The following is a 22175-nucleotide window of genomic DNA, read 5'->3' as shown; positions in this document are numbered from 1 at the left end:
AGATAACAGATGATTAACACAAGCTTCGTTAAAATACAATTAACAAAAGCAACTGGAGCCGACATCGCCGGCAGAAACCGTCACAAAGAATGATAATAAAAAAACATTGTGTTAAACACGCTCCAGTAACGAAATAATAGAGGCTAAGTCCACGTATATATCGTAGAACCCCGCTGCCAGGTTAGCTTGTCGAAACGCCAGTATTGCACCGTAGAAGCCTAGACGTTGCCGTGGAACGCTTAACCTCTCGTTTTGCCAAAATTTAAATTTAATTTTTTTTTATTAGATAAATAACATTGACCCGAAGGTACAATGAAAAGTGTCACTGAAAACGGAATAAATTTCGAAATCGCGAGAAATAACTGTAAATAAAATCCAATTTATCACGGTAATGATAATAATACATACATGCAGGTATAACCACACCCTACCAAAGGTTCGCGAACCCCAAGGCAATGTAAATTATTATAATAATACTGAGGTAAAAACGAGAAAGTTGGAAAAACGAAAACTTTCAAACGTGTATTCTATCTATGACCTATTTATACTTGGTTGTACTAGTCTACGAGGTAGACTCGCCCATTTATATGGTAGCTTCCGTAAACGCGGGGATAGGGTTAAGTGCGCGTTAATATAGTTAACCTGTAGTACCAGATAACGTTCGATTTGATAGAATTAAATTATAGTAAGTTACTCGATAGTGTGTACGAAGGCGGGAATAAGGAACGGTTTGTGGACATTAATATGTTTACACGGTACCAGGTAACGATTCAACGTTATATAATGAGTGGGATTTTTTTTCATTTCGCGGGGAGGGTCTGTTTTTGGAAGGGGCGATTTCGGGCTGGGGATAAGCAAAATCCACTCAGTCGGATTTGAAACGGTCTATCGAAGGGTTCGTAAAAAAATACAGCTCTCCGTTTCGGGTTGTTAGCTTTTTATTGTGTTTATTACATTTTGTGCTACAGTAAGTAAGCTAGTTTTTTATTACTATATGCTATGCCTTGGTTATGCTTTAGATATTTCTATTTACTATATTTTGCGATTTTATATTCTAATTGGCATTTATTTTAAAATAAATATTATTATCTTTAATATATGATATAACCTTACTATTAATTTATTCAATCTGATTTTTACTTATGTAATTCAAAATTATAATGACTTTATTAATGGTTGATTTTGTAATTTAGAAGATAATAGAAAATAGAGAATAATTTTTGTTCTGATATTTTTTTTATACCTTTATGATGCCACGAATTTATTGGTACGAAAACATTTCGACGCCAAGTAATTGTCATTAGTTTACATTTTTGTTGAAACTCGGGGTTCGGTAGACCTTATGGTAGTATGAAAATTGCCAAAGGTAAAAGTTGCAATGGGCTTTAATTTTCCCATGGCAACCGAAAATGTTTATGACCTCTCCATTTAAAAAAGCATGGGATTTTCTTGGTTACCTAAATTTTGTTAAAATTTAACCAAAATTGATCAATTTTAGCCAAAATAGATCAAATTCATCTTTTTGGGTATGGTTTGGAAATTTAATTTTAAAATTTTTTTTTCAGTTAGTAAGTACCCTGTGCTTATCTAGATTATCTTTGGTGAAACCGAGAAAATCCCATGCTTTTTCAATGGAGATTTTTTTGTTTTGAGAGATCAAAAACATTTTCGGTTGCCATAAGAAAACTAAAGCCCCTTTGTCAATTTTCATACTATCATAAGCTCTACCTAACCCCCGAGTTTCAACCAAATCGGTGATAACCACCTCGGGTAGTCTCCTTGTTAATGTAACCTGCCAACTCTGAAGTCTGAACACACAAACGCGAAAATTGTAAATTTTACGATGCAGCCGGACACGTGACTACAACAAAACCGTTATCTTTCCGTTAAAAACGGGCATAACAGATAAAATATAGGAACCAAAGTACCTATATAATTGGCGCCCCAACCCCATTATCTATTAGCATCGTGGATTAATAATTAATAATATATATACATATTTATATATAAAAATCCCACTTACTGACATCGTAAGCAGTGGTTTCACTAATATGGTGAAATCGTAGCTACTGACTTCGAAACAAGTCCCAGCGTATTTACTGAAAACTCAAATGGTAAATTTTATTTTTTCCGATACAACCGGACGCGCGACAACAACAGAAACGACATCTTTTCGTTCAAAAAGGGCTATTGCCAATAAAATTTTAAAATTATACCAAAAACATTTTTGTTTGTGCCGAAATATATTAACATCGATAAATTCCTGGAATCGTAAAGATATCAATAAAAATTATCAGTGTAAAAATTATTCGGACGGCGCTATGCTTGGAAATAGCCAATGTCCTATGTAGGTAAATAAATATCAATCAATTTCATTAAAATATCCTATGATTTGATTAAAATATCCTCTGATTTGATTAAAATATCCTCTGGTTTATTTAAAAAAATTATTTGATTAAAATATCCTCCGATTTGATTAAAATATCCTCTGATTTGATTAAAATATCCTCCGATTTGATTAAAATATCCTCTGGTTTATTAAACAAAATTATTTGATTAAAATATCCTCTGGTTTAATTAAAAAAATATTTTATTAAAATATCCTCTGGTTTAATTAAAAAATTATTTGATTGAAATATCCTCCGATTTGATTAAAATATCCTCTGGTTTAATTAAAAAATTTATTTGATTAAAATATCCTCTGATTTTATAAAAAAATATCATTTGATTTTACAAAAAAATTCTCTGATTTTAGAAAAAAAAAATCCTCTGATTTAATTAAAACATGATTTTATAAAAATATCCTCTGATTTATTTAAAACATGATTTTATAAAAATATCGTCTGATTTGATTTTAATATCCTTTATTTATGTCAAATAAAATCAAGGAATTGGCTAAAAACATATCCCAAAATAGTGTTCGCCGCAATATATTGTCCAAACGAACAATTGCGTTTTCGTGTATCCTACTGTACTAAGAACCTTCAAAATGTATGAAATAATGGCATAAGCGTCATAGGCTCGCCTCAATAAATTAAAATAAACATTTGTTTCCGGGAAGGTTTTCCCCATCATTTCAGTCCTTGAATAGTGAAGATTAAAATCAAATAAGTTAGCAAGAGATGTTCTTGTAAATTACCCAGCAGTTATAAGGCCAAACCGACACTATCACAAAATGCTTGATCAACAAACGCGTTTAGATAATTGAAGATACGAAACCAATGTCAAATCGTGCGTAATCGACGTATTTATCTTTCCAAAACTAGAAATATATAAATAAGGAAATTAATCCGTCAGAAATGTCATATTTGTAACCGAAACAGAGTGTTAATTTTCTTCGTATTCTTCGTTTCAGTTAATCGTCGAGACAATGAGTGAAAACGGAGAGCACACCGTCAACTACAAAAAGTCTCACGGGGTCGTTGTTCCCGATATGTTCCAAGATCTCTCGGTTCTGCAGGTTAGTAGTGCCTCTCCTAATTGTACAAAGGCGGATTTTAGCCGTTGGCTACGGTCATTTCGCGTCAATGTACTCAATTGTTTGATAAGAGCGTGACTGGCTTCTTTTTTTGAGTGGGCGAAATTTAATTATACAGTTGCGGTCCCGTAATTCAATGGATTAATTGCGTATCACCATCAAAAAATTAATAACTTTACCACCTTTACCACCCGAGTTACACGCGATTTACCATTTTCCCCTATGGAGAAAAAGGTAAAATCGCAAAAAACGTCAAGTAAAAAATATACCTCGCTGTGGTTCCATATCAGGTTTTACCATACAGGAGAGTCACTGAAATGAAAACTTCGCCGCGAAACGTCCCACGTCTCAGCAGATCCTTTTTGCGCAAAGAGAGTCGATGTAAACAAACCGATTTTGAAAGCACATGTAAAAGTCCTCTGCTTTGCTCGCTTTGCCTTATCTCTTTGGAAGCAAACAAATGAAAATATATTAATTTTAGAATTTAAAATAAATTATCCTAATAATAAATTAATAAAGAAAAGATTATTACTCGGCGAAGAAAATAATTTGCAAGGAGAGGAATGAGTGTTAAAAAAAGTAAAGAGATCGCAACGAAAAAGTCTAAGCCTAGGGCTCATTTTCTAACAAATCAAGGAGAAACCATTCAAACTATAACCAAATGTGTGTTATTGTGGAGCATTCATACGCAAACTAATTAAAAAAAATTGCACAACAATCTTTTATAAATGGTTTATTGTATCACCAGCATACCTTATATTCATCAGTTTCTACCTGGCGATCCATTCTTTACCTAAATGATTTTTTAGGTTTTGAAAATGGTACAAAAAACTTTTTCCTTGCTCTTCATATTTTTCAGCTCCCATTAACACATCTTTTAGTTTTTCCCATTGTTAAACGTATCTGGGATTAACTTATCAACAAAATAATGCAAAATTTTCAAGACGATAGTAAAAGGCTAAAGCTCGCCTAAATAACACTCGGCTACGCCATTTTGTTTGTTTACATCGTCTCTCCCTGGTCTCCCATAGAGATAGGAAAGATTACCGCGTTAAGGCATCCCCTCCCCACGCATGTATGATAGAGGAGATGGGCAGAATTTGCAATGCCATCTATCGATTGACAGAGTAACTAGTATTAGGCCATAAGATTAAAAGGCATAATGTATTTCATTTCACTGCGCATCGATGGCGCCATGTAGTCTGCCCATCTCATGGCTTCCTACCAGTGTGAGAAATAAGGCACTATCACAGGCCAATCGCCAGTTTAAAAATTGAATGCTTGGGGTGTTAGTGGCCCTGGTGACCACTTAATTAAGTTTTTCCCTTCAAGATTTATAGTTCTTTATTTAACACTCCAAAATTTTGAAATACCCATAATAACTAACCTACTAAGCCTATGCTCTAGCACATATCGTCAAGATAATTTGACCATAAATTATGAAAGCCTGATTTTGAAGGTTAAAAATGGTAAGTGGCCAGTGGCCAGTTTTTTAATTAAACTACCTAGGCTCTACTGGCCACAGGTCCAGTTCAAAAAATTCCTTATTTCTCAGCCTGCTTCCTACATTGGCGAAAAGGGGTCGGCAATCGCGGTCAACTTCGCCAGATACAATAGTCCCTCTATTTTTTTTCTATCTCTATGGTCTCTCCTTTTAACTGAGAAATTTTGTTTCAGTACTGCCAGATTTTGTGACAAGTAAGGCGAGAATAAAAAACATGGGCGACTCCATTCAGTGACTCGTCCTGTATATTGAATATCCGTGGTTTTACGTAGTACTATGAGACGGATCACCATAAAAAAATCATAACCTAACCGCCTGAGCTACACGCGATTAATAATTTTTATTTATTTGTAAAGTTGCGGAGTTGCGCTGGAACGTAAAAATATCATTTGTAAAACACATACAAACGAAGATGCGCGCGTCCTCGGCAACAAGCGGGTTTATAAACTTTTTTCCAGTAGGTTTTTTTGAAAAATAAAATTAGGTAGTCGAGCCTAAGGCACGTGTATATAAATTTTCAGAGCTGTATACCAATTCCGAACAATTTATCACCATGCGCTCTCACTATTTGTTTGAAAATGGTGCGCACTTCATAAAGAGGGCTGGAGTGGGTTGGTTAGGTTGGTGCCAATTCGCCACCTCATAGCGAACGTCAAGCATGTCGAAATGCGTGACTTTGTGGAAAAAATACCAAATAAGAACACTTTGGGCATACTTAGTAGCGATTTCAAAAGTCAGTGGGTGAAAATTTTGTTATGTCATCTTGTGAAGAGTCACTGTCCCTAGCGTAGTCCTCTCCCAAACTATACCCGGGTACATGACGAAAATAAAAACGTGTTTAGGCAATACTTAAAAGCGCCTTGTGTATGTATGGCTGTAAGCATTGTCTAAGGCAAACCTTGGTTTTCGTGTATCCCGTTTTACTTGAAATGAGTCTTCGATTTCGCCTATAATATACGAGGCTTAGGAAGATTTCCATTAAAACCGGTATTTACGAATTTCAAAATTCACGGTGCTAGGAAATGAACAACCTAAAATAATTATATCTCGATTTGTTGAGCAGGAAAATTATAATATTCGGCGTTTTTATTTAAACTTTTTGAAATCTTTTATGGTATATGTCCATTATTAGATTATTATTGCTACTATTATTGTTTTAGGTAAGAAAAATGTTTGATCGTATTGGGGTTTTTAGAATTGCTTGACTTTTGCTCTGAAGTAGTGAATTCCGGTCGACACTTTGTTTAAAGGGAGTAGAAAGTAGGATTCGAAAAATTGCCTGCTAACACCCGCTGCGACCTGTTAGCGTCAATCCCACTAATCTTCTGTTAAATCTGGAGACAGAAATGTGTAAAAACGTAATCCACCACAAATATGGAACTTTTGTACTCCCTTTAAGCAATTATTATTACTTATTTAATAAATTTTTGAGTTGTGAGAAGCTATTTAGATATTATACAGGCCCGGACTGGCCATAGGGCAGATCGGGCAAATGCCCGATGGGCCGCCGGTGTGGTCAAAGGGCCGTGAGGCCATCTAGCCAGCATGACAATGTAGTGTTTTTGTGGGAAGTAGGGGCCGACGTTTCTAAAATGCCCGGGCCGGTTTTAGGTCCCAGTCCGGACCTATTATATGAGTTTTGATTGAGGTGGGTTTAGAATTTTGTATTCGTATGAAATTGAGAGGAGTACTTTAATATTACAGAATATGAGATAAGATTTGGAAATTGAGAGGAGTAGTACTCCTAATATTACATAATATGGTATTCGATTTTGAAATTGAGAGGAGTAGTACTCTAATATTACATACGGGATTAGATTTTGAAATTGAGAGGGGTAGTACACTAATATTACATAATATGGTATTCGATTTTGAAATTGAGAGGAGTAGTACTCTAATATTACATATGGGATTAGATTTTGAAATTGAGAGGGGTAGTACTCTAATATTACACATGGGATTAGATTTTGAAATTGAGAGGGGTAGTACTCTAATATTACACATGGGATTAGATTTTAAAATTGAGAGGAGTAGTACTCTAATATTACACATGGGATTAGATTTGGAAATTGAGAGGAGTAGTACTCTAATATTACACATGGGATTAGATTTGGAAATTGAGAGGAGTAGTACTCTAATATTACACATGGGATTAGATTTGGAAATTGAGAGGAGTAGTACTCTAATATTACATATGGGATTAGATTTGGAAATTGAGAGGAGTAGTACTCTAATATTACACATGGGATTAGATTTGGAAATTGAGAGGAGTAGTACTCTAATATTACACATGGGATTAGATTTGGAAATTGAGAGGAGTAGTACTCTAATATTACACATGGGATTAGATTTGGAAATTGAGAGGAGTAGTACTCTAATATTACACATGGGATTAGATTTGGAAATTGAGAGGAGTAGTACTCTAATATTACACATGGGATTAGATTTGGAAATTGAGAGGAGTAGTACTCTAATATTACATATGGGATTATATTTGGAAATTGAGAGGAGTAGTACTCTAATATTACATATGGGATTAGATTTGGAAATTGAGAGGAGTAGTACTCTAATATTACATATGGGATTAGATTTGGAAATTGAGAGGAGTAGTACTCTAATATTACATATGGGATTAGATTTGGAAATTGAGAGGAGTAGTACTCTAATATTACATATGGGATTAGATTTGGAAATTGAGAGGAGTAGTACTCTAATATTACATATGGGATTAGATTTGGAAATTGAGAGGAGTAGTACTCTAATATTACATATGGGATTAGATTTTGAAATTGAGAGGAGTAGTACTCTAATATTACATATGGGATTAGATTTTGAAATTGAGAGGAGTAGTACTCTAATATTACATATGGGATTAGATTTTGAAATTGAGAGGAGTAGTACTCTAATATTACATATGGGATTAGATTTTGAAATTGAGAGGAGTAGTACTCTAATATTACATATGGGATTAGATTTTGAAATTGAGAGGAGTAGTACTCTAATATTACATATGGGATTAGATTTGGAAATTGAGAGGAGTAGTACTCTAATATTACATATGGGATTAGATTTTGAAATTGAGAGGAGTAGTACTCTAATATTACATATGGGATTAGATTTTGAAATTGAGAGGAGTAGTACTCTAATATTACATATGGGATTAGATTTTGAAATTGAGAGGAGTAGTACTCTAATATTACATATGGGATTAGATTTTGAAATTGAGAGGAGTAGTACTCTAATATTACATATGGGATTAGATTTTGAAATTGAGAGGAGTAGTACTCTAATATTACATATGGGATTAGATTTTGAAATTGAGAGGAGTAGTACTCTAATATTACATATGGGATTAGATTTTGAAATTGAGAGGAGTAGTACTCTAATATTACATATGGGATTAGATTTTGAAATTGAGAGGAGTAGTACTCTAATATTACATATGGGATTAGATTTTGAAATTGAGAGGAGTAGTACTCTAATATTACATATGGGATTAGATTTTGAAATTGAGAGGAGTAGTACTCTAATATTACATAATATGGGATTAGATTTTAAAGTTGAGAAACCTCCAATAACCCTGTTATTATATAGTATGGGTTTCAGATTTTGAAATTGAGAGGAGTAGCTTCTGTTAAACCTGGTGTTTGATCCACAATTAGTACGGAACTGCATTTACAACGCAGCTGTTCCATTTGATGCGCAAATAGTAAACGAGAATTATTTATGCCGGAAGCTATACAGGTAGGGTTCGCGGGAACAATGCCCCAGTTTCCAGTTTTTCAGAATTTACCTTTACCGATCACTAGACGCGTGAATTCGTTAAAAATTAACCTCTACTTACTATTCAGAGGAGGCTTTGTTATCAACGGTATTTTATATCCAAAAACGCCTTTACTATTTTGGTAGAGATAAGAAACAAGATAAATATTTTAAACAAGAATGTATTTATTTAAACTTTCTCGCGCTCTAACGGTAAGCTCCTCCCCCCCTAAAATTACAAATCAACTCAGCCTTGTATCTCATTGGTTCCCGAAAGATGACAAGATGACTCTTTCGATACGATCGAAGGGCGCGTGGGTGACGTTTTTCCATCCCCCCTATCTTGGGGGGGGGGGCGGGGGACTAGACCGCGCTGCCCACCAATTGACTCAATATACTCAATATCCCTAACTATAAATGCATTCTTGGTTTAACTATTAAAGGGAATATAACCTCAAGTGTTTTTTAAGGGTTTTTTATATTTTTTATGTTCAAAATTTAGGCGGTAAATCACTAACCAGCGCCCAAAATATCTGAAGCCATAGGAGGAAGCGGGAAATGATATTTAGATCTTTTCCTAGTTATAATGAAGTTCTTTAAATCATACTCTCTTTTTTTGGTTAATAAAGAACACGAAGTTTTTATTACAACTCGAATTCCGGCAATTAACCCGAAATTCGACGATTAATCGATTTTAGTTTGAAAAACATCCTTAAATTCGTTGTTGAAGTTTAGAATAGAACTGAAATATCATCGTTCTTTTAACCCAAAATTTGTTGATTCGAAGTTTTGGAAAAAACCCGAAATCAGTGATTTAAAGTTTGAAACAACCCGAAACCAGTGATTTAAAGTTTAAAACAACCCGAAACCAGTGATTTAAAGTTTAAAACAACCCGAAACCAGTGATTTAAAGTTTGAAACAACCCGAAACCAGTGATTTAAAGTTTAAAACAACCCGAAACCCAGGTTTTAAGTTTAAAACAACCCGAAATCAGTGATTTTAAGTTTAAAACAACCCTAATTTCGTCACTTAAATTCATGTTTTATAAGCAGCCCATAACCGGCGATTTAAAGTCTAAAACAACCATTAATTTCGCCCGCTTAAATCACAGACCACCTACCCCAAGAAGGACTTGCATCAACCTCGAAAAAAAAGTGTCTCAAAAGTGAGATGGGAAAATTCTTTATTTCACTTAATAAAAAAGACGAGAGTGAGCTAGCTTCTACAATACATTTCTTTATTTTTGGCGCGTGCTCGTCTGTGTACCTTTAAAACTGCCTCTACTTGCCGTGAGATGGCGAGTTCTTAAAAAAAAGTCGCATCACATAACAAAATTGAAATTACTACCAGAGATGCATGTCCCTCTTGTGGTAGGTGCTCTGTGCTTTAATTAACGTTTAGAAAGCAATTCGAAACCGTTCGAAACGTTCGATTCGAAAACCACCACAATATCGTCGTATCACTGACAACTAAGAGCAACAAACACCAGGAAAATGCAGCTAGCCTTTAAAGTTTGTACACAACACTGCGTTAGCGTGTTTAAAGTTTGAACACGCTAACGCAGTGTTGTGTACAAATTTCATTGGTCGAACCTTTACGCTGAACGTTTTACGGGCGGGGGGAAGACCATTTCCGATTTTTCCCCTTCTGACGGCAGCAGGCGCTAAAGCGTCTAACAAATGAAAACTGTACGCGAGAAAATGCACGACATTTGACGGGTTGCGTTCTCCTTGTGTGGGGTGCTGAGTTTGTTGCTCATAGCACAAATGTACGATTATATACACCCTCCAAAATAACCAGAAGACAAATAATAAATTTGTTCAAGCAATTATTAACTGTTCTTAAATTATCCGTTTTTAATACGGTCTGACAAAGTTTAACAGTTTAACAATGGCCCGAACCATATCGTTTTTACCATTAGTGACGCCTAGATCTTATTAGAAACCCAAGTTTCAACATACATTTAAATTGCTGCTGATACGTTTTTAACTATATACGAATTGCGTTCCCCTTAAGCGAATTCTTAATTGAAATCGGCGTTTCCAAGGTTCCGTTATAAATAGGGGGTAAATAAAATTTAATTGGCCCAGTAACCTTCAAGGAAAATACAGGAAACCTTTTTTCTAATTCATATTATACTTTCAATGGCACAGAAAGAACTGGTCTGCTCACGTGGAAATCATGTGTTTATAGCGCTCTTTTTACACTCATCTATTTGAAACCGAAAACGTTTTTCTCAGATTAGAAATTGAGAGGAAAGTTTTTTATAAATTAGAAATTGAGCTGGGTAGTTTTTCATAAATTTGAAATTGAGCTGGGTAGTTTTTCATAAATTTTAAATTGAGCTGGGTAGTTTTTCATAAATTTTAAATGGAGATGATAGTTTTTATAATTTTGAAATTTAGACGAAATTAAAACGAAAAAGACAACGATATTATAAGGTGCACAAGAAAAGTGTATTTAAAACAAATAAATATTAGACCCGACTAGTTTCGGACACGTTATTGCGTTAGTAGCTAGTATTATTTTAAATAAGAGGGTAGTTTTAGCAAATTTGAAATTGATTTACATAGCATTTACTTTACATAGCACGTACTTATTTACATAGCGCGTACTTATTTACATAGCGCGTACTTATTTACATAGCTCGTTCTTATTTATATAGCGCGTTTTTTTACATAACTAGTTCTTATTTTCATAGCATGTTCTTATTTTCATAGCACTTTCTTATTTACATAGCACGTTCTTATTTACATAACACATTTATTTACATAGCACGTTCTTATTTAAATAAAACATATTTATTTATATAGCACTTTCTTATTTACATAGCACGTACTTATTTACAGAGCGCGTTCTTATTTACATAGCGCGTACTTATTTACATAGCTCGTTCTTATTTATATAGCGCGTTTTTTTACATAACTAGTTCTTATTTTCATAGCATGTTCTTATTTTCATAGCATGTTCTTATTTTCATAGCATGTTCTTATTTTCATAGCATGTTCTTATTTTCATAGCATGTTCTTATTTACATAGCATGTTCTTATTTACATAGCACGTTCTTATTTACATAGCACGTTCTTATTTAAATAAAACATATTTATTTATATAGCACGTTCTTATTTACATATACCTATTTACAGGCCATCGAGTACAAGCCAAGGGACGATGACATAATAATCGCAACTTACCCGAAGTGTGGTACGTAAAAGTTGAAGCGTATTTCCCCGTTTGAACTTTGTCACGAATGAGTGTCCCGTCGCAGGTACAACTTGGATGCAATACATCGTGTCGTTGATCATCAGGAGAGGGAAGCCCTTCGAGACGGCCGATGACTTCTTCCGCTTGACGCCCTTCTTCGAAATGTGCGGACAAAAAGCCGTCGACGAAATGCCCAGGCCAGGCGCCTTCAAAGTGAGTGGACACCAACTAAAGATTCCATTTAGTTGGTGGTTTCTTTTCGCCGGTACTCGGACTCAAAGTGTACTCTTTTTACATTCAAATGTTTTATTCGCCTGTTACCTGTACCCACGAGATTTACCCTGCCCCACAAACTATTCACTCGCATCGGGGCTACACTTTTTACACCTCCTCAAAAGCGGGAGTAAATAGAGTAAACTGATAACAGGGTTGCCATGGTACCTGGAGAACCTGAAATTCCAGGAAAAGTCAGGGAATTTTAATACGGGTATAAAAATCAGGGAAATGTCAGGTAATTTTAAAAATTAGTCTACAAATCAGAGAATTTTAAAAATCAGGAAAATGTCAAGGAATTTTAAAAATTAGTCTAAAAATCAGGGAAACATCAGGTAATTTTAAAAGTTAGTCTAAAAATCAGGGAATTGTCAGGTAATTTTAAAAATTAGTCTACAAATCAGGGAATTTTAAAAATCAGGAAAATGTCAAGGAATTTTAAAAATTAGTCTAAAAATCAGGGAAACATCAGGTAATTTTAAAAGTTAGTCTAAAAATCAGGGAATTGTCAGGTAATTTTAAAAGTTAGTCTAAAAATCAGGGAATTGTCAGGTAATTTTAAAAGTTAGTCTAAAAATCAGGGAAATGTCAGGTAATTTTAAAAATTAGTCTAAAAATCAGGGAAATGTCAGGTAATTTTAAAAATTAGTCTAAAAATCAGGGAAATGTCAGTTAATTTTAAAAATTAGTCTAAAAATCAGGGAAATGTCAGATAATTTTAAAAGTTGGTAAATTGTAAATTACAAATAGTTGATTTTATAAAAAAAAAATAGGTCTTGCCCAACTTGTTAAAATGTGGCTTTTACGTCACAAGACGCAGCTACATTAAACCGCGTTCACACTAGACACTTTGGAAACGGTTTCGAAAGATCAAATTCAACATTTTCGGAGTCAACTGTATTAATAGGCATACGATAAATACATTCGACACCAAAATTTTACAATTTGAACTTTCGAAACCGTTTGGAAACGTATTCAAAGTGTGAACGCGGCTTTAGTGTATCCTACGCACGGGCGATTTGCATGCGCTAGGAAACCTATATTAATCTGGCGATTGTAGTACGCGCTCGCAGACTTGTAAAAGCTAGGAGCAACAAACACAAGGAGAACGCAGCTAGCCTTTAAACACGCTAAGGCAGTGTCTTGTACAAATTTCATTGGACGAGCGTCCCGAGCATTTACGCTGAACGTTTTACGGGCGGGGGGAAGACAATTTCCGCTTTTTCCCCTTCCGACGGCAGCAGGCGCTAAAGCGTCTAACAAATGAAAACTGTACGCGAGAAAATGCACGACTTTTGACGGGTTGCGTTCTCCTTGTGTGGGCAGTGCTGTGTTTGTTGCTCTCTATATAAAAGTAAGAGATTGTGACGTAAGAGCAACATTAAAACAAGAAGGCCACGTTACTTTATACGCAAAATTGTAAAATTTAAAATATAAATTTATTTTACCAAAGAACTTGTTTTCTTGGTCAGATTCATTTGGGTCGTCAGTTTTTGAAAAATTGGAACGAGAAAACCAAGTACATCTACGTAGCCAGGAACCCCAAGGACTGCTGCGTCTCCATGTTTCACCACACCAGGCTCTTCCCCGGGTACAACTTCCAAGTAAGCCCTCAGTATTTCAATTCGCTTGTTCAGGGGAGATTCTCCAACCTCGCCATTTAATTCTAACCAGGAAGGAAATTTCGACCACTTTTTTGAACTGTTCATAACGGGGGAGTCAGAATTCAACGACTACTTCGACCACTTGATCGGCTACTACGAAGTCAAGGATAAACCCAACGTGCTGTTCGTCACCTTCGAGAGTATGAAGGTGAGACGGAACCAAGATCATTTTCTCTAGTTCAATTTAAGCTAAGAATGCATTAAGGTACCAAGAATATTAGTAGTTTCCTGTATGTCCTGTTCATAGATATAGGAAACGCTCAACCTGTTTAAAGGTATTATAAGTCGCTAGATGACTTGGGCCTAAGGTGGTGCCTTGGGTATTAGCCTAGCTAGCTGATATAAAATAAAATATTTCAAAGGGAGTGAATACGGAGGTGACAGGTAGCAGAAACTCGTAATTTCTGCAGGCTATCCTTATAAGGCGCTATCTATCGGTAAGAAAGCTCGTGCTATCGTCGCCAGAGCCATTGTCTCCTGCTTAAAAAGTATACTAAAAGTCACCAACAGATGGTGTCTAAAGACTACGGCCTGCGGAAAGTTAGTACTAAAATGCTAAGAGAGCTCGCGCTCTTGGTCACGTGCCTTCCTCGGTGTCTGCTAGGTGTCAATTCCGTATTTTATGTTAGGCTTAGACGCCCCGAAATTTATCTAGATTTTTATATACATTTCATATATCTATGGTCCTGTTTTCGTTGCCGTAGTAACGAGTTTAGTAGGTGTAGGGAGCTGTTGGCTCGCGTGGCGTGAAGGGTTTGCCACCACCCTCCTAAGCATTGTAACCTGGCATTAATTCCATTAAAAGTCTCTAGATGACTTGGGCCTAGGGTAGTGCAACGGGTATTAGCCTAGCTGATTATTATTAAGACGCCCATGGTGGTCACGTTATTATTTGCATCTCAGGCAATAACGCTCAACGAAAAACTATTTTCGTTGAGACCGTTACTAAACGTACGTGACGTAGGATCTTATTGAAAGCTTGCTTTTTACGCTTGTTGTTAGTTTTGTAAAATATTGTCTGACTCTGCAGTTAGCCTACCTCCGTGCTGCGACGTCACGTGACAGTTGAGCAACTAAAAAACCTGCTCTTACGCTGCCCTACGTTTCAAAAATGCATTATCTCCAAAAATGGCATTTCGAGATAAATCGATTTTGGTAATTCTTATGAAAAATAACAATACTACATTATTTAGGTAACTGAAAACTAGTTGTTCGGCGTTTCTTTTAGTCCGCAATCTCAATATGACCAAGGCTATCGCCAAAATTAAGTAAATCTCAGAATAATTTGACATACTGCAAAAACACGACAGACACGCATTATGTGGTATAATGGCCATTATGAAAGAAATTAGAGCAGACGAAATTATACGAAATGAAGACTCTTGTTGGTTAATAACGACATAATGTGTTTCTGCAAATTTCCGACGGTCGTTAATGTGTTTCTGCAAATTTCCGACGGTCGTTAATGCGTTTCTGCAAGTTTCCGACGGTCGTTAATGCGTTTCTGCGGAGTATTTTCGGAACTTTTCGATTTAAATGCGTTTTTGAATTCTCACATCTCGGAAACTAGACCAGATAGGAAAAAACCGGTGAGCATTTTTACGAACCTAGGGAAAAAACGGACTTCAAATTAGAATCAGCGCCCTAAATTTAGTATTCAAACTCAAAAAGTCAAAAAATGGTCGATAATGCGTTTCTGAAACGTATGGCAGTGTAACAGCCGATGACTTCGTTGCTGAACGGACGGGCAACGTGACGTCTAAACCGGAAACGTGAAAAACCCTTTCAGTACGAATCCGGACTCAACGTTTACCCTACGCTGAGTCCGGCCGTTGGGCGTTACTGAACGCAGCCAAGGTCATGTTTTGCCACGTGATCTCCAACGTGAAATTATGTCATGGTGGCCCTTTCAGGGTCTTAGCTACTACGAAATAAATCTATCTGAACGGAACGGAACGCGTTGGAACACACCTAAAAAATTGACCCGAGAGCGATCTTAGAGCGCTCGAGAGCAATAAACGGAACACTCGATAATTGATCGGAGTCAGGAATCCATACCTCTACTTGGAATGATTATCCTGGCGTATCGCGTATGGTAAGATCACTCTGACGGCTTGGACCCCGCCTACGAGAGAAAAATATCTCCTCTGCGCGCGCTCCCCTCTTGTTAAGTTAACATAGTGACGTCAACAAAACCGTCAGCCACATCGAGACGAAAATCTGCCGCGATAAGCATTCCTAGTAGAGGTATGGATTCCCGGTGAGGGTGATACCATGCAGAGACGAATTCTTTAGGGATATACGTCATCCGTGCTTTTTCCAATTGGAAAAAAAGCATACCAGCATGGCGGCCATAGCCAAAGGAATGGCGTGACGTCATGCTGCCATGTCCGTATTGCCTCATACCCTTAGATACCTGAATGCAATCTCACTTGAATGAATCTAGTTAGTTGTTTTTGGTGAACAAGAGTCTCAGACTAACCTGCATTTGTTTCTAGGCCAATCCTAAGGCATCCATCATGAAAATAGCCCAATTCTTGGGTCAAAACTACGTGGATGACTTGGAGAACAACCCCCAAATAATGGCGGACATTTTACACTACAGCAGTTTCGATTTCATGAAGAAACAAACCAACGAAATTTGGTAAATAAAATAAGCCGTTAATTTCCTAAATGAATTCGTTTCATTTACGAAAGAAATATTTTTTAACATAAAATATACACTCATTTGCTAAGGGAAAAGGGTTAACGCCATTGTAGGTCGATTTTTTAATATCCAAAGTCTTACCAGATGGCGCTAGTAGTCTGAAACGGAGATATTTTGATGTATCTAGAAGCTGCGAAAAATATTACGTTTTATTACTTACACTTAAAATAATAGTTAAAGTAGTTTTTTTTCCTAATATGCGGGCATTGTCCCTAGCCGCCCTTCCCTTTACTTCGGAGAAACCTGTCGTTGTTCTCTGACGATGTTATTGTTTCGCTACTTGGAATTTTAGCTTCCTTTGCCATTCATAGATGGCACCACGCTCTCAAGTTAAGTCGTTTTATCGAAGAATTTGATAGATTCATTGCCATATTTAATAACAAGGGCCTTATCATAATACAGGTGGCAATGATATAGCCTCCACTTGCTTTAAACTAATATCTAGTTAAAATTACATGAACCTCTATAAAACTTGCTAAAACATTTTTCTAAAATTAAACATTCACAGGGGAGTCTTCATCAACCCAAAAGAGTCCGCTGATTCTGGAAAAACATTGCCCGAAGGTGTTGCCAAGGTAGCTTTGACGGGGAGTGTTCACAAGAAGGGCGAGAGTGAGCGAGGGTTTGTTCGAAAAGGTGTGGTCGGAGACTACAAGAGCCTAATGAAGCCAGAACAGGTGGAAAGGTTGGAAGCCAAGTTTCAAGATAAATGCAAAAACTTTCCCGAATTATTGCAGTTATGGAAGAATGTTTAATATCGAAGAGATTTATTTTTTTTTTAAATCTCAAATGGCCGTGTGTTATTAAGTTTTAAAGATTCTTGATCCGAGTTAAGTATTTGGTTTATTACTTCAATTAAAGTGCCACAGTTTGAATTTCGGAGAAAGGACTTGAAAAATGGTAAACTTCAGTCGTTGAAATTAGTTAGCCACAGTTAATGACACACGCCAAAATTTTAACCAAAGCTATAATGTCATGAAAAGTAAATAACTACGTACGATCCAAAACCTGATCACTATCCAATTTAAAATTTAATCATTTTTTATTATTTTCTGTTATTAAAACTAATCCAACCAAAAATATAAATGTTATAATAATAAGTAAAATTTATTTTGTAAATATATGACAATTTTACATTTTATCATTGCGTCGAAACCCACGGCTTGGCATTTTTTATTTTATTGATATCTGAAAAATATTACTATACCAAACGTTTTATTTTAAAAACTGTGAATTATATTTTTAATAACAAAAAATAAATCTAAAAAATAAAAATATTTTGAGTTTTGATAATTCTAGGCTTTTATCAATTTCAAATTACGCGGGAATAACTTAAACAGCTGACGCCATCTATCTAGTTTAAACTAAAACTAAAATCAAAACTGTAGAGGACAGAGTTGGACATAAGGATATTTTTTAAATAGTCAGCCTGACTAGTGAGCCTCTAGTATCTAAATTTATTTTTGTACTCACTGACAAATGGGGTTATAAAAACAATAAGGACAGCCAACATTTTGCTTTACCCGTCAGAATTAAAATAGTAGTTTATTATCACTTGAGTTACATGATGTGATTTTTTTTTAAAACATGGGATTGATGAATTTATAATACACCATATTCGCCATTGTTTATGAATATTCAGGTAAATTTTCACTAGTCAAATTGACTAGTGACCCCCCAGATTTCGATTAGTTTTAGTAGCGAAAGCATTTATTTTAGTAGTCAAATGCCTTATATCCAGGTCTGGTCCAGGAATATGTTTAACCATGGACCAAGAATATAAGGGGACTCTATGGTTCAGGCTTTAGAAAGCTCGCGTTAATACTGGGAATAGGAAAAATATTAGTTGGCGTCGCTGAAGTCGATCATAGCAAGGATTGATTTTCTTTTCCGACATAGTTTCGTAGAGAAGCTGTAGCGTTTTCGTTCAATTTTGACAAAATGGCGCCGTTGTTGTTGGTTAAATGATTAATTGACGCATTCACATATTGTCTACAGGGAAATATTAAAAAAGGGGCGAAATCCACCCGAGGTACTTCCTATTTAATAATGTTTGAGGTAGATGGCGATACTATAAAGTTTAAAAATATATATATATTTTTTTAAAGTTATTAATTACTAATTTAGTCCGTATTTTCCTTGGTGGCTGTGAAACAAGGTCTCATTTAAATTTTTAATACAGAGATGTTAAACAGAGGCATACTTATGAGTAATTATGTTACATATGGTTTAAGTAATGGTAATTAACCATGGTGTTAAGTAAAAATATCCAGTAAGCTGTGACTTTTTAATCAAATTCGCTGGAATCCATTTCATTTCTATACTTAAAAATTTTGCCTAACTTTCTCACACGTGACACGTACTGTCCTAGTGATCGTTGAACAGAATTCTTGAGGGGCTTCAAAGTGGCTGATGTACCTCAGTAAGCCACGCCTACCGTGTTAAAATATCTGGAACAGTGAGACCATGGATTAATCCATGGTGAGACCCCTTAGATTCTTAACCTTTCGTGAAACTCATGGCGCCATCTGTCTTAAGTAAAACCATATAAAATCAATAATTTTAAATATATTATATAATAGATAAATTGAGTAATAACTTTAAAAATTAATTCAGCGTGTTTAGAATGCAAGCATTCATTTCTTCCCTCCTCCGTTCAGGAGTGGAATTCCCTTCCTGATTATCTTAACGATATCCCCAACAGGGCCCAATTCCGAAAGGCCCTTGCTGCGTACCTGAACCTGTACGACTAGCTCCTCCTTGTCTCGACGTGATGGGTTTATAACCCTTTGTCGGGCGTAAACTGAACTAAAGAACTAAAGAACAATAAAAATTTAAATTGCAGAACTATTTTAACTTGGGTTCAAATAAACCACTAAATTTCGACGCAAGTAAGGCAGTCGTGGCCGAGTGGTTAAGGCGATGGACTTGAAATCCATTGGGATCTTCCCGCGCAGGTTCGAATCCTGCCGACTGCGAGGTTGTAATATTTTTGGATAACGAAATTCAATTTTCCACGTGAAATTATCTCTAAACGTTAGGCAAGCAAATAAACCTGCAACCTAAACTCAAACAAGTAGAGGTAATGCCGCGCGGCGCGCACAAAAGATAAACCAATTGACTTTCGGAATCATCAAAAGCGTCTTCATGCCTCTAAATCGCGATGAAATTTATAACCCCTCATAAGTATGCCTCTGTATAACATTTCCATAACCAGGACCTTGGTTCACACGGTATATATAGAGTAATAGCACGGCGCCATGGCCGCCAATTTTATTAATCTATAGGAAAGAACATGGGTGACGTACTAGGACGTCACAGTACCATTACTCTATATACAAATGGACCTAAAAATTTGAAATGTCTTATTCTCAGTAACGTAGGTATACGTCGTTGTTTAGCCCCGCGATGACAATTCGCGTCACAGATTACGAGGTAAAACGCCACAGTCAAGACTCCTCGAAAAAATCACGTGACTGCCATGGGCGTCATATTGGCATGGCTGACCTATACGCGTTACCATGGTAATGAACACAAGCTACGAATAGAACAAGTTATCGTGTAAACAAAATCTTGTGATCGCGATTCACATTCACAAGACATACATTATCATTGAAAAAACGCGTATTCAAGTATCCGCTTAATCTACTAACGACGTAAGTTACTTCTGTTTCCCTTCTATCAAGTTGATGACGCGGTTTTCGTCACGGTGTTGGAAGTGACGTAATTTAAGTCATATCTCTTGAACAAGGTTTTACTAAAGAAAGTACTTTCATGGCATACTAATGCGTTATTATCTTGCATATGATATAAAAAAAATATTGTACTGAAAGGAAAAAATTTGTCAAATATTTAACTTAATCCTAAAAAAAACCAACTATTTCAGGAATAGTTTTATTTCATTGAAAACATGAAAATCAAACGTTTCCTACAACAATGGTAACATTTACTACAAAAAAACATTATGCAATCATTTAAGTAACACTAACGTTCCTTTATACAATATTATGCATAGCTTGGCGTTTAACAGTATTAAAATTTAAATTTTCAAGGTCAAAACAACATCCTCTTTAGAAACTTCCACAAATTTAGAGATTCTTCAGAATATTGTCGGCTAATGAGCAGGTCAATCCGAGTCCGTCTGGTTCTACATTGATTTGCTTGACTTTGCCATCTTCCACCAACATGACGTATCTTTTGGAGCGTACATTGCCTAGTTTAGCAGTTACATCGATATCCAAACCAATGGCTTTAGTAAAAGTGGCAGCTGGATCGGCGAGCATACGAATTTTACCTGAAATTGTATTTTTTTTTAAATATACGGATATAACGAATTACAAAATTCCACAAAAATAGTAACTTTTAAAGGTTTACGAAAAATTAGTTACGTAGTTATATACGAATTTTTAGAAATCACAAAAAAATGCGGGTACGTTTTACGTCGAACCAGAAGTATATAATACCTCTCTTAAGAGTGAAGTATCTATAATCAATCTAAGATGTAAAAACGAAACATTTACCATTGCAGGCCGTATAGCGTCTTTTCTATACACGCGATTTGACCACGAAATCGCGGAGACGTAGGACTAAATTTACCGCGTGTTTCCATCAGCCTCAAAATTGAAATTACAAAAAACTCATTACATATTTATAAGCCATTTTTTTTAAATATTTTTAGAAAATCACTGTACTAAACAATTTCCGGCACAACATTTTTCTTTCGAAACGTATTTTGAAAAATTTTAAAAGATTATCACGAAAAATAGATGTTAATCTATTCTGGTCAACTTCCATTGTCTATGATAACAAATACTACGTTGCCACAATCCAAATCATTTTACCATTTATGCAAATATAGAAAATAATAGCGTACCTTGTGCATTGTGCGCTTGTCCCCAAGCATCCATAACAAATGGATCATTGACAGATACGCAAGCGATGGTATCAACTCCTTTCGATTTCAACTGGTCGAACTTTTCGACGTAGCCCGGCAAATGCGTCTTGGAACAGCCGGGAGTAAAGGCGCCGGGTACGGCAAAAATTAAGACTTTGCCGGTCGCGAAAAGTTGAGCGATATTGACCGCTTTATCCGGCGCATTTTCGAAAAGCTCAATGCTTGGTAAAGGATCACCGGCTTGGATGGGCATTTTTACCGATTGACTGACCGACAAAAATCGTTTAAAAAGATGACAAAAAGCAGGAACGTTACTGCTGTTGCGAACTAAATTTGTGCTTAAACACGCTGAGGTGAGAAAAGCCATTATATAACTTCACCGCGATTCCGGAAGTGGCAGCGTTGCCAGTTCCTGACAATCAAATTATTGTACCAGAGCCAAAAAATTATCGATTTCAGAAAACTGGCAGTAAATTTCTTGTGAAATCAAAATTTTTAATAACACTTAAAGCTCGACCGATTAAAAACTTATTTTTAAAAGTCGAAATTTTAACTGGTTTTCAGCCACATAAAAACTAATCGTACAAGCGAACGGCGCTAGCTTCTCCTAAGGTTTGTCGAGAAACATTCACGCTCATCCGAGCCAAAGATAATTTCAACTCGTACCCTAGATTCGAAATCACTCTCT

At 35.8% G+C, this 22175-nt stretch overlaps 2 protein-coding genes and 1 non-coding gene across 5 annotated transcripts; 2 read left to right on the top strand and 1 right to left on the bottom strand.

Moving 5' to 3' along the window:
• The first annotated feature begins 744 nt into the window (after nucleotides 1-744).
• LOC149962255 (sulfotransferase 1C2-like) lies at nucleotides 745-17886 on the top strand. Of its 3 annotated transcripts, none has more exons than XM_090179320.1 (8): nucleotides 745-762; nucleotides 3356-3460; nucleotides 11892-11949; nucleotides 12014-12162; nucleotides 13695-13826; nucleotides 13897-14034; nucleotides 16385-16530; nucleotides 17102-17886. In XM_090179320.1, the coding sequence occupies exons 1-8, from the start codon at nucleotides 745-747 to the stop codon at nucleotides 17346-17348; spliced, it is 993 nt and encodes a 330-aa protein (XP_090035446.1). In that variant the 3' UTR covers nucleotides 17349-17886. The 3 variants fall into 3 exon arrangements, with proteins under 3 accessions (XP_090035446.1, XP_090035453.1, XP_090035461.1); XM_090179327.1 differs by lacking the exon at nucleotides 745-762 and adding an exon at nucleotides 882-967; XM_090179335.1 differs by lacking the exon at nucleotides 745-762 and adding an exon at nucleotides 892-971.
• Nucleotides 17887-19489: 1603 nt separating this feature from the next.
• Nucleotides 19490-19571, top strand: TRNAS-UGA (transfer RNA serine (anticodon UGA)). The gene has a single exon. It is a non-coding gene; the product is annotated as a tRNA-Ser (tRNA).
• A 902-nt stretch (nucleotides 19572-20473) lies between these two features.
• On the bottom strand, nucleotides 20474-21892 carry Prx5 (Peroxiredoxin 5). The gene is made up of 2 exons (XM_090167565.1): nucleotides 21467-21892; nucleotides 20474-20887 (listed from the first exon to the last, which is right to left on the bottom strand). Exons 1-2 carry the CDS (start codon nucleotides 21852-21854, stop codon nucleotides 20682-20684), a joined length of 594 nt encoding a protein of 197 aa, XP_090023691.1. The 5' UTR covers nucleotides 21855-21892; the 3' UTR covers nucleotides 20474-20681.
• Between the last annotated feature and the right edge of the window lie 283 nt (nucleotides 21893-22175).

Source organism: Leiobunum rupestre, chromosome 1 (genome assembly GCF_980474605.1).
Source record: "Leiobunum rupestre chromosome 1, qqLeiRupe1.1.hap1, whole genome shotgun sequence".
In the NCBI taxonomy this organism is placed as follows: Eukaryota; Metazoa; Arthropoda; class Arachnida; order Opiliones; family Sclerosomatidae; genus Leiobunum; species Leiobunum rupestre.
The sequence above is the reverse complement of the archived record's forward strand: the minus strand, read 5'-3'. Positions and strand labels throughout refer to the sequence as shown.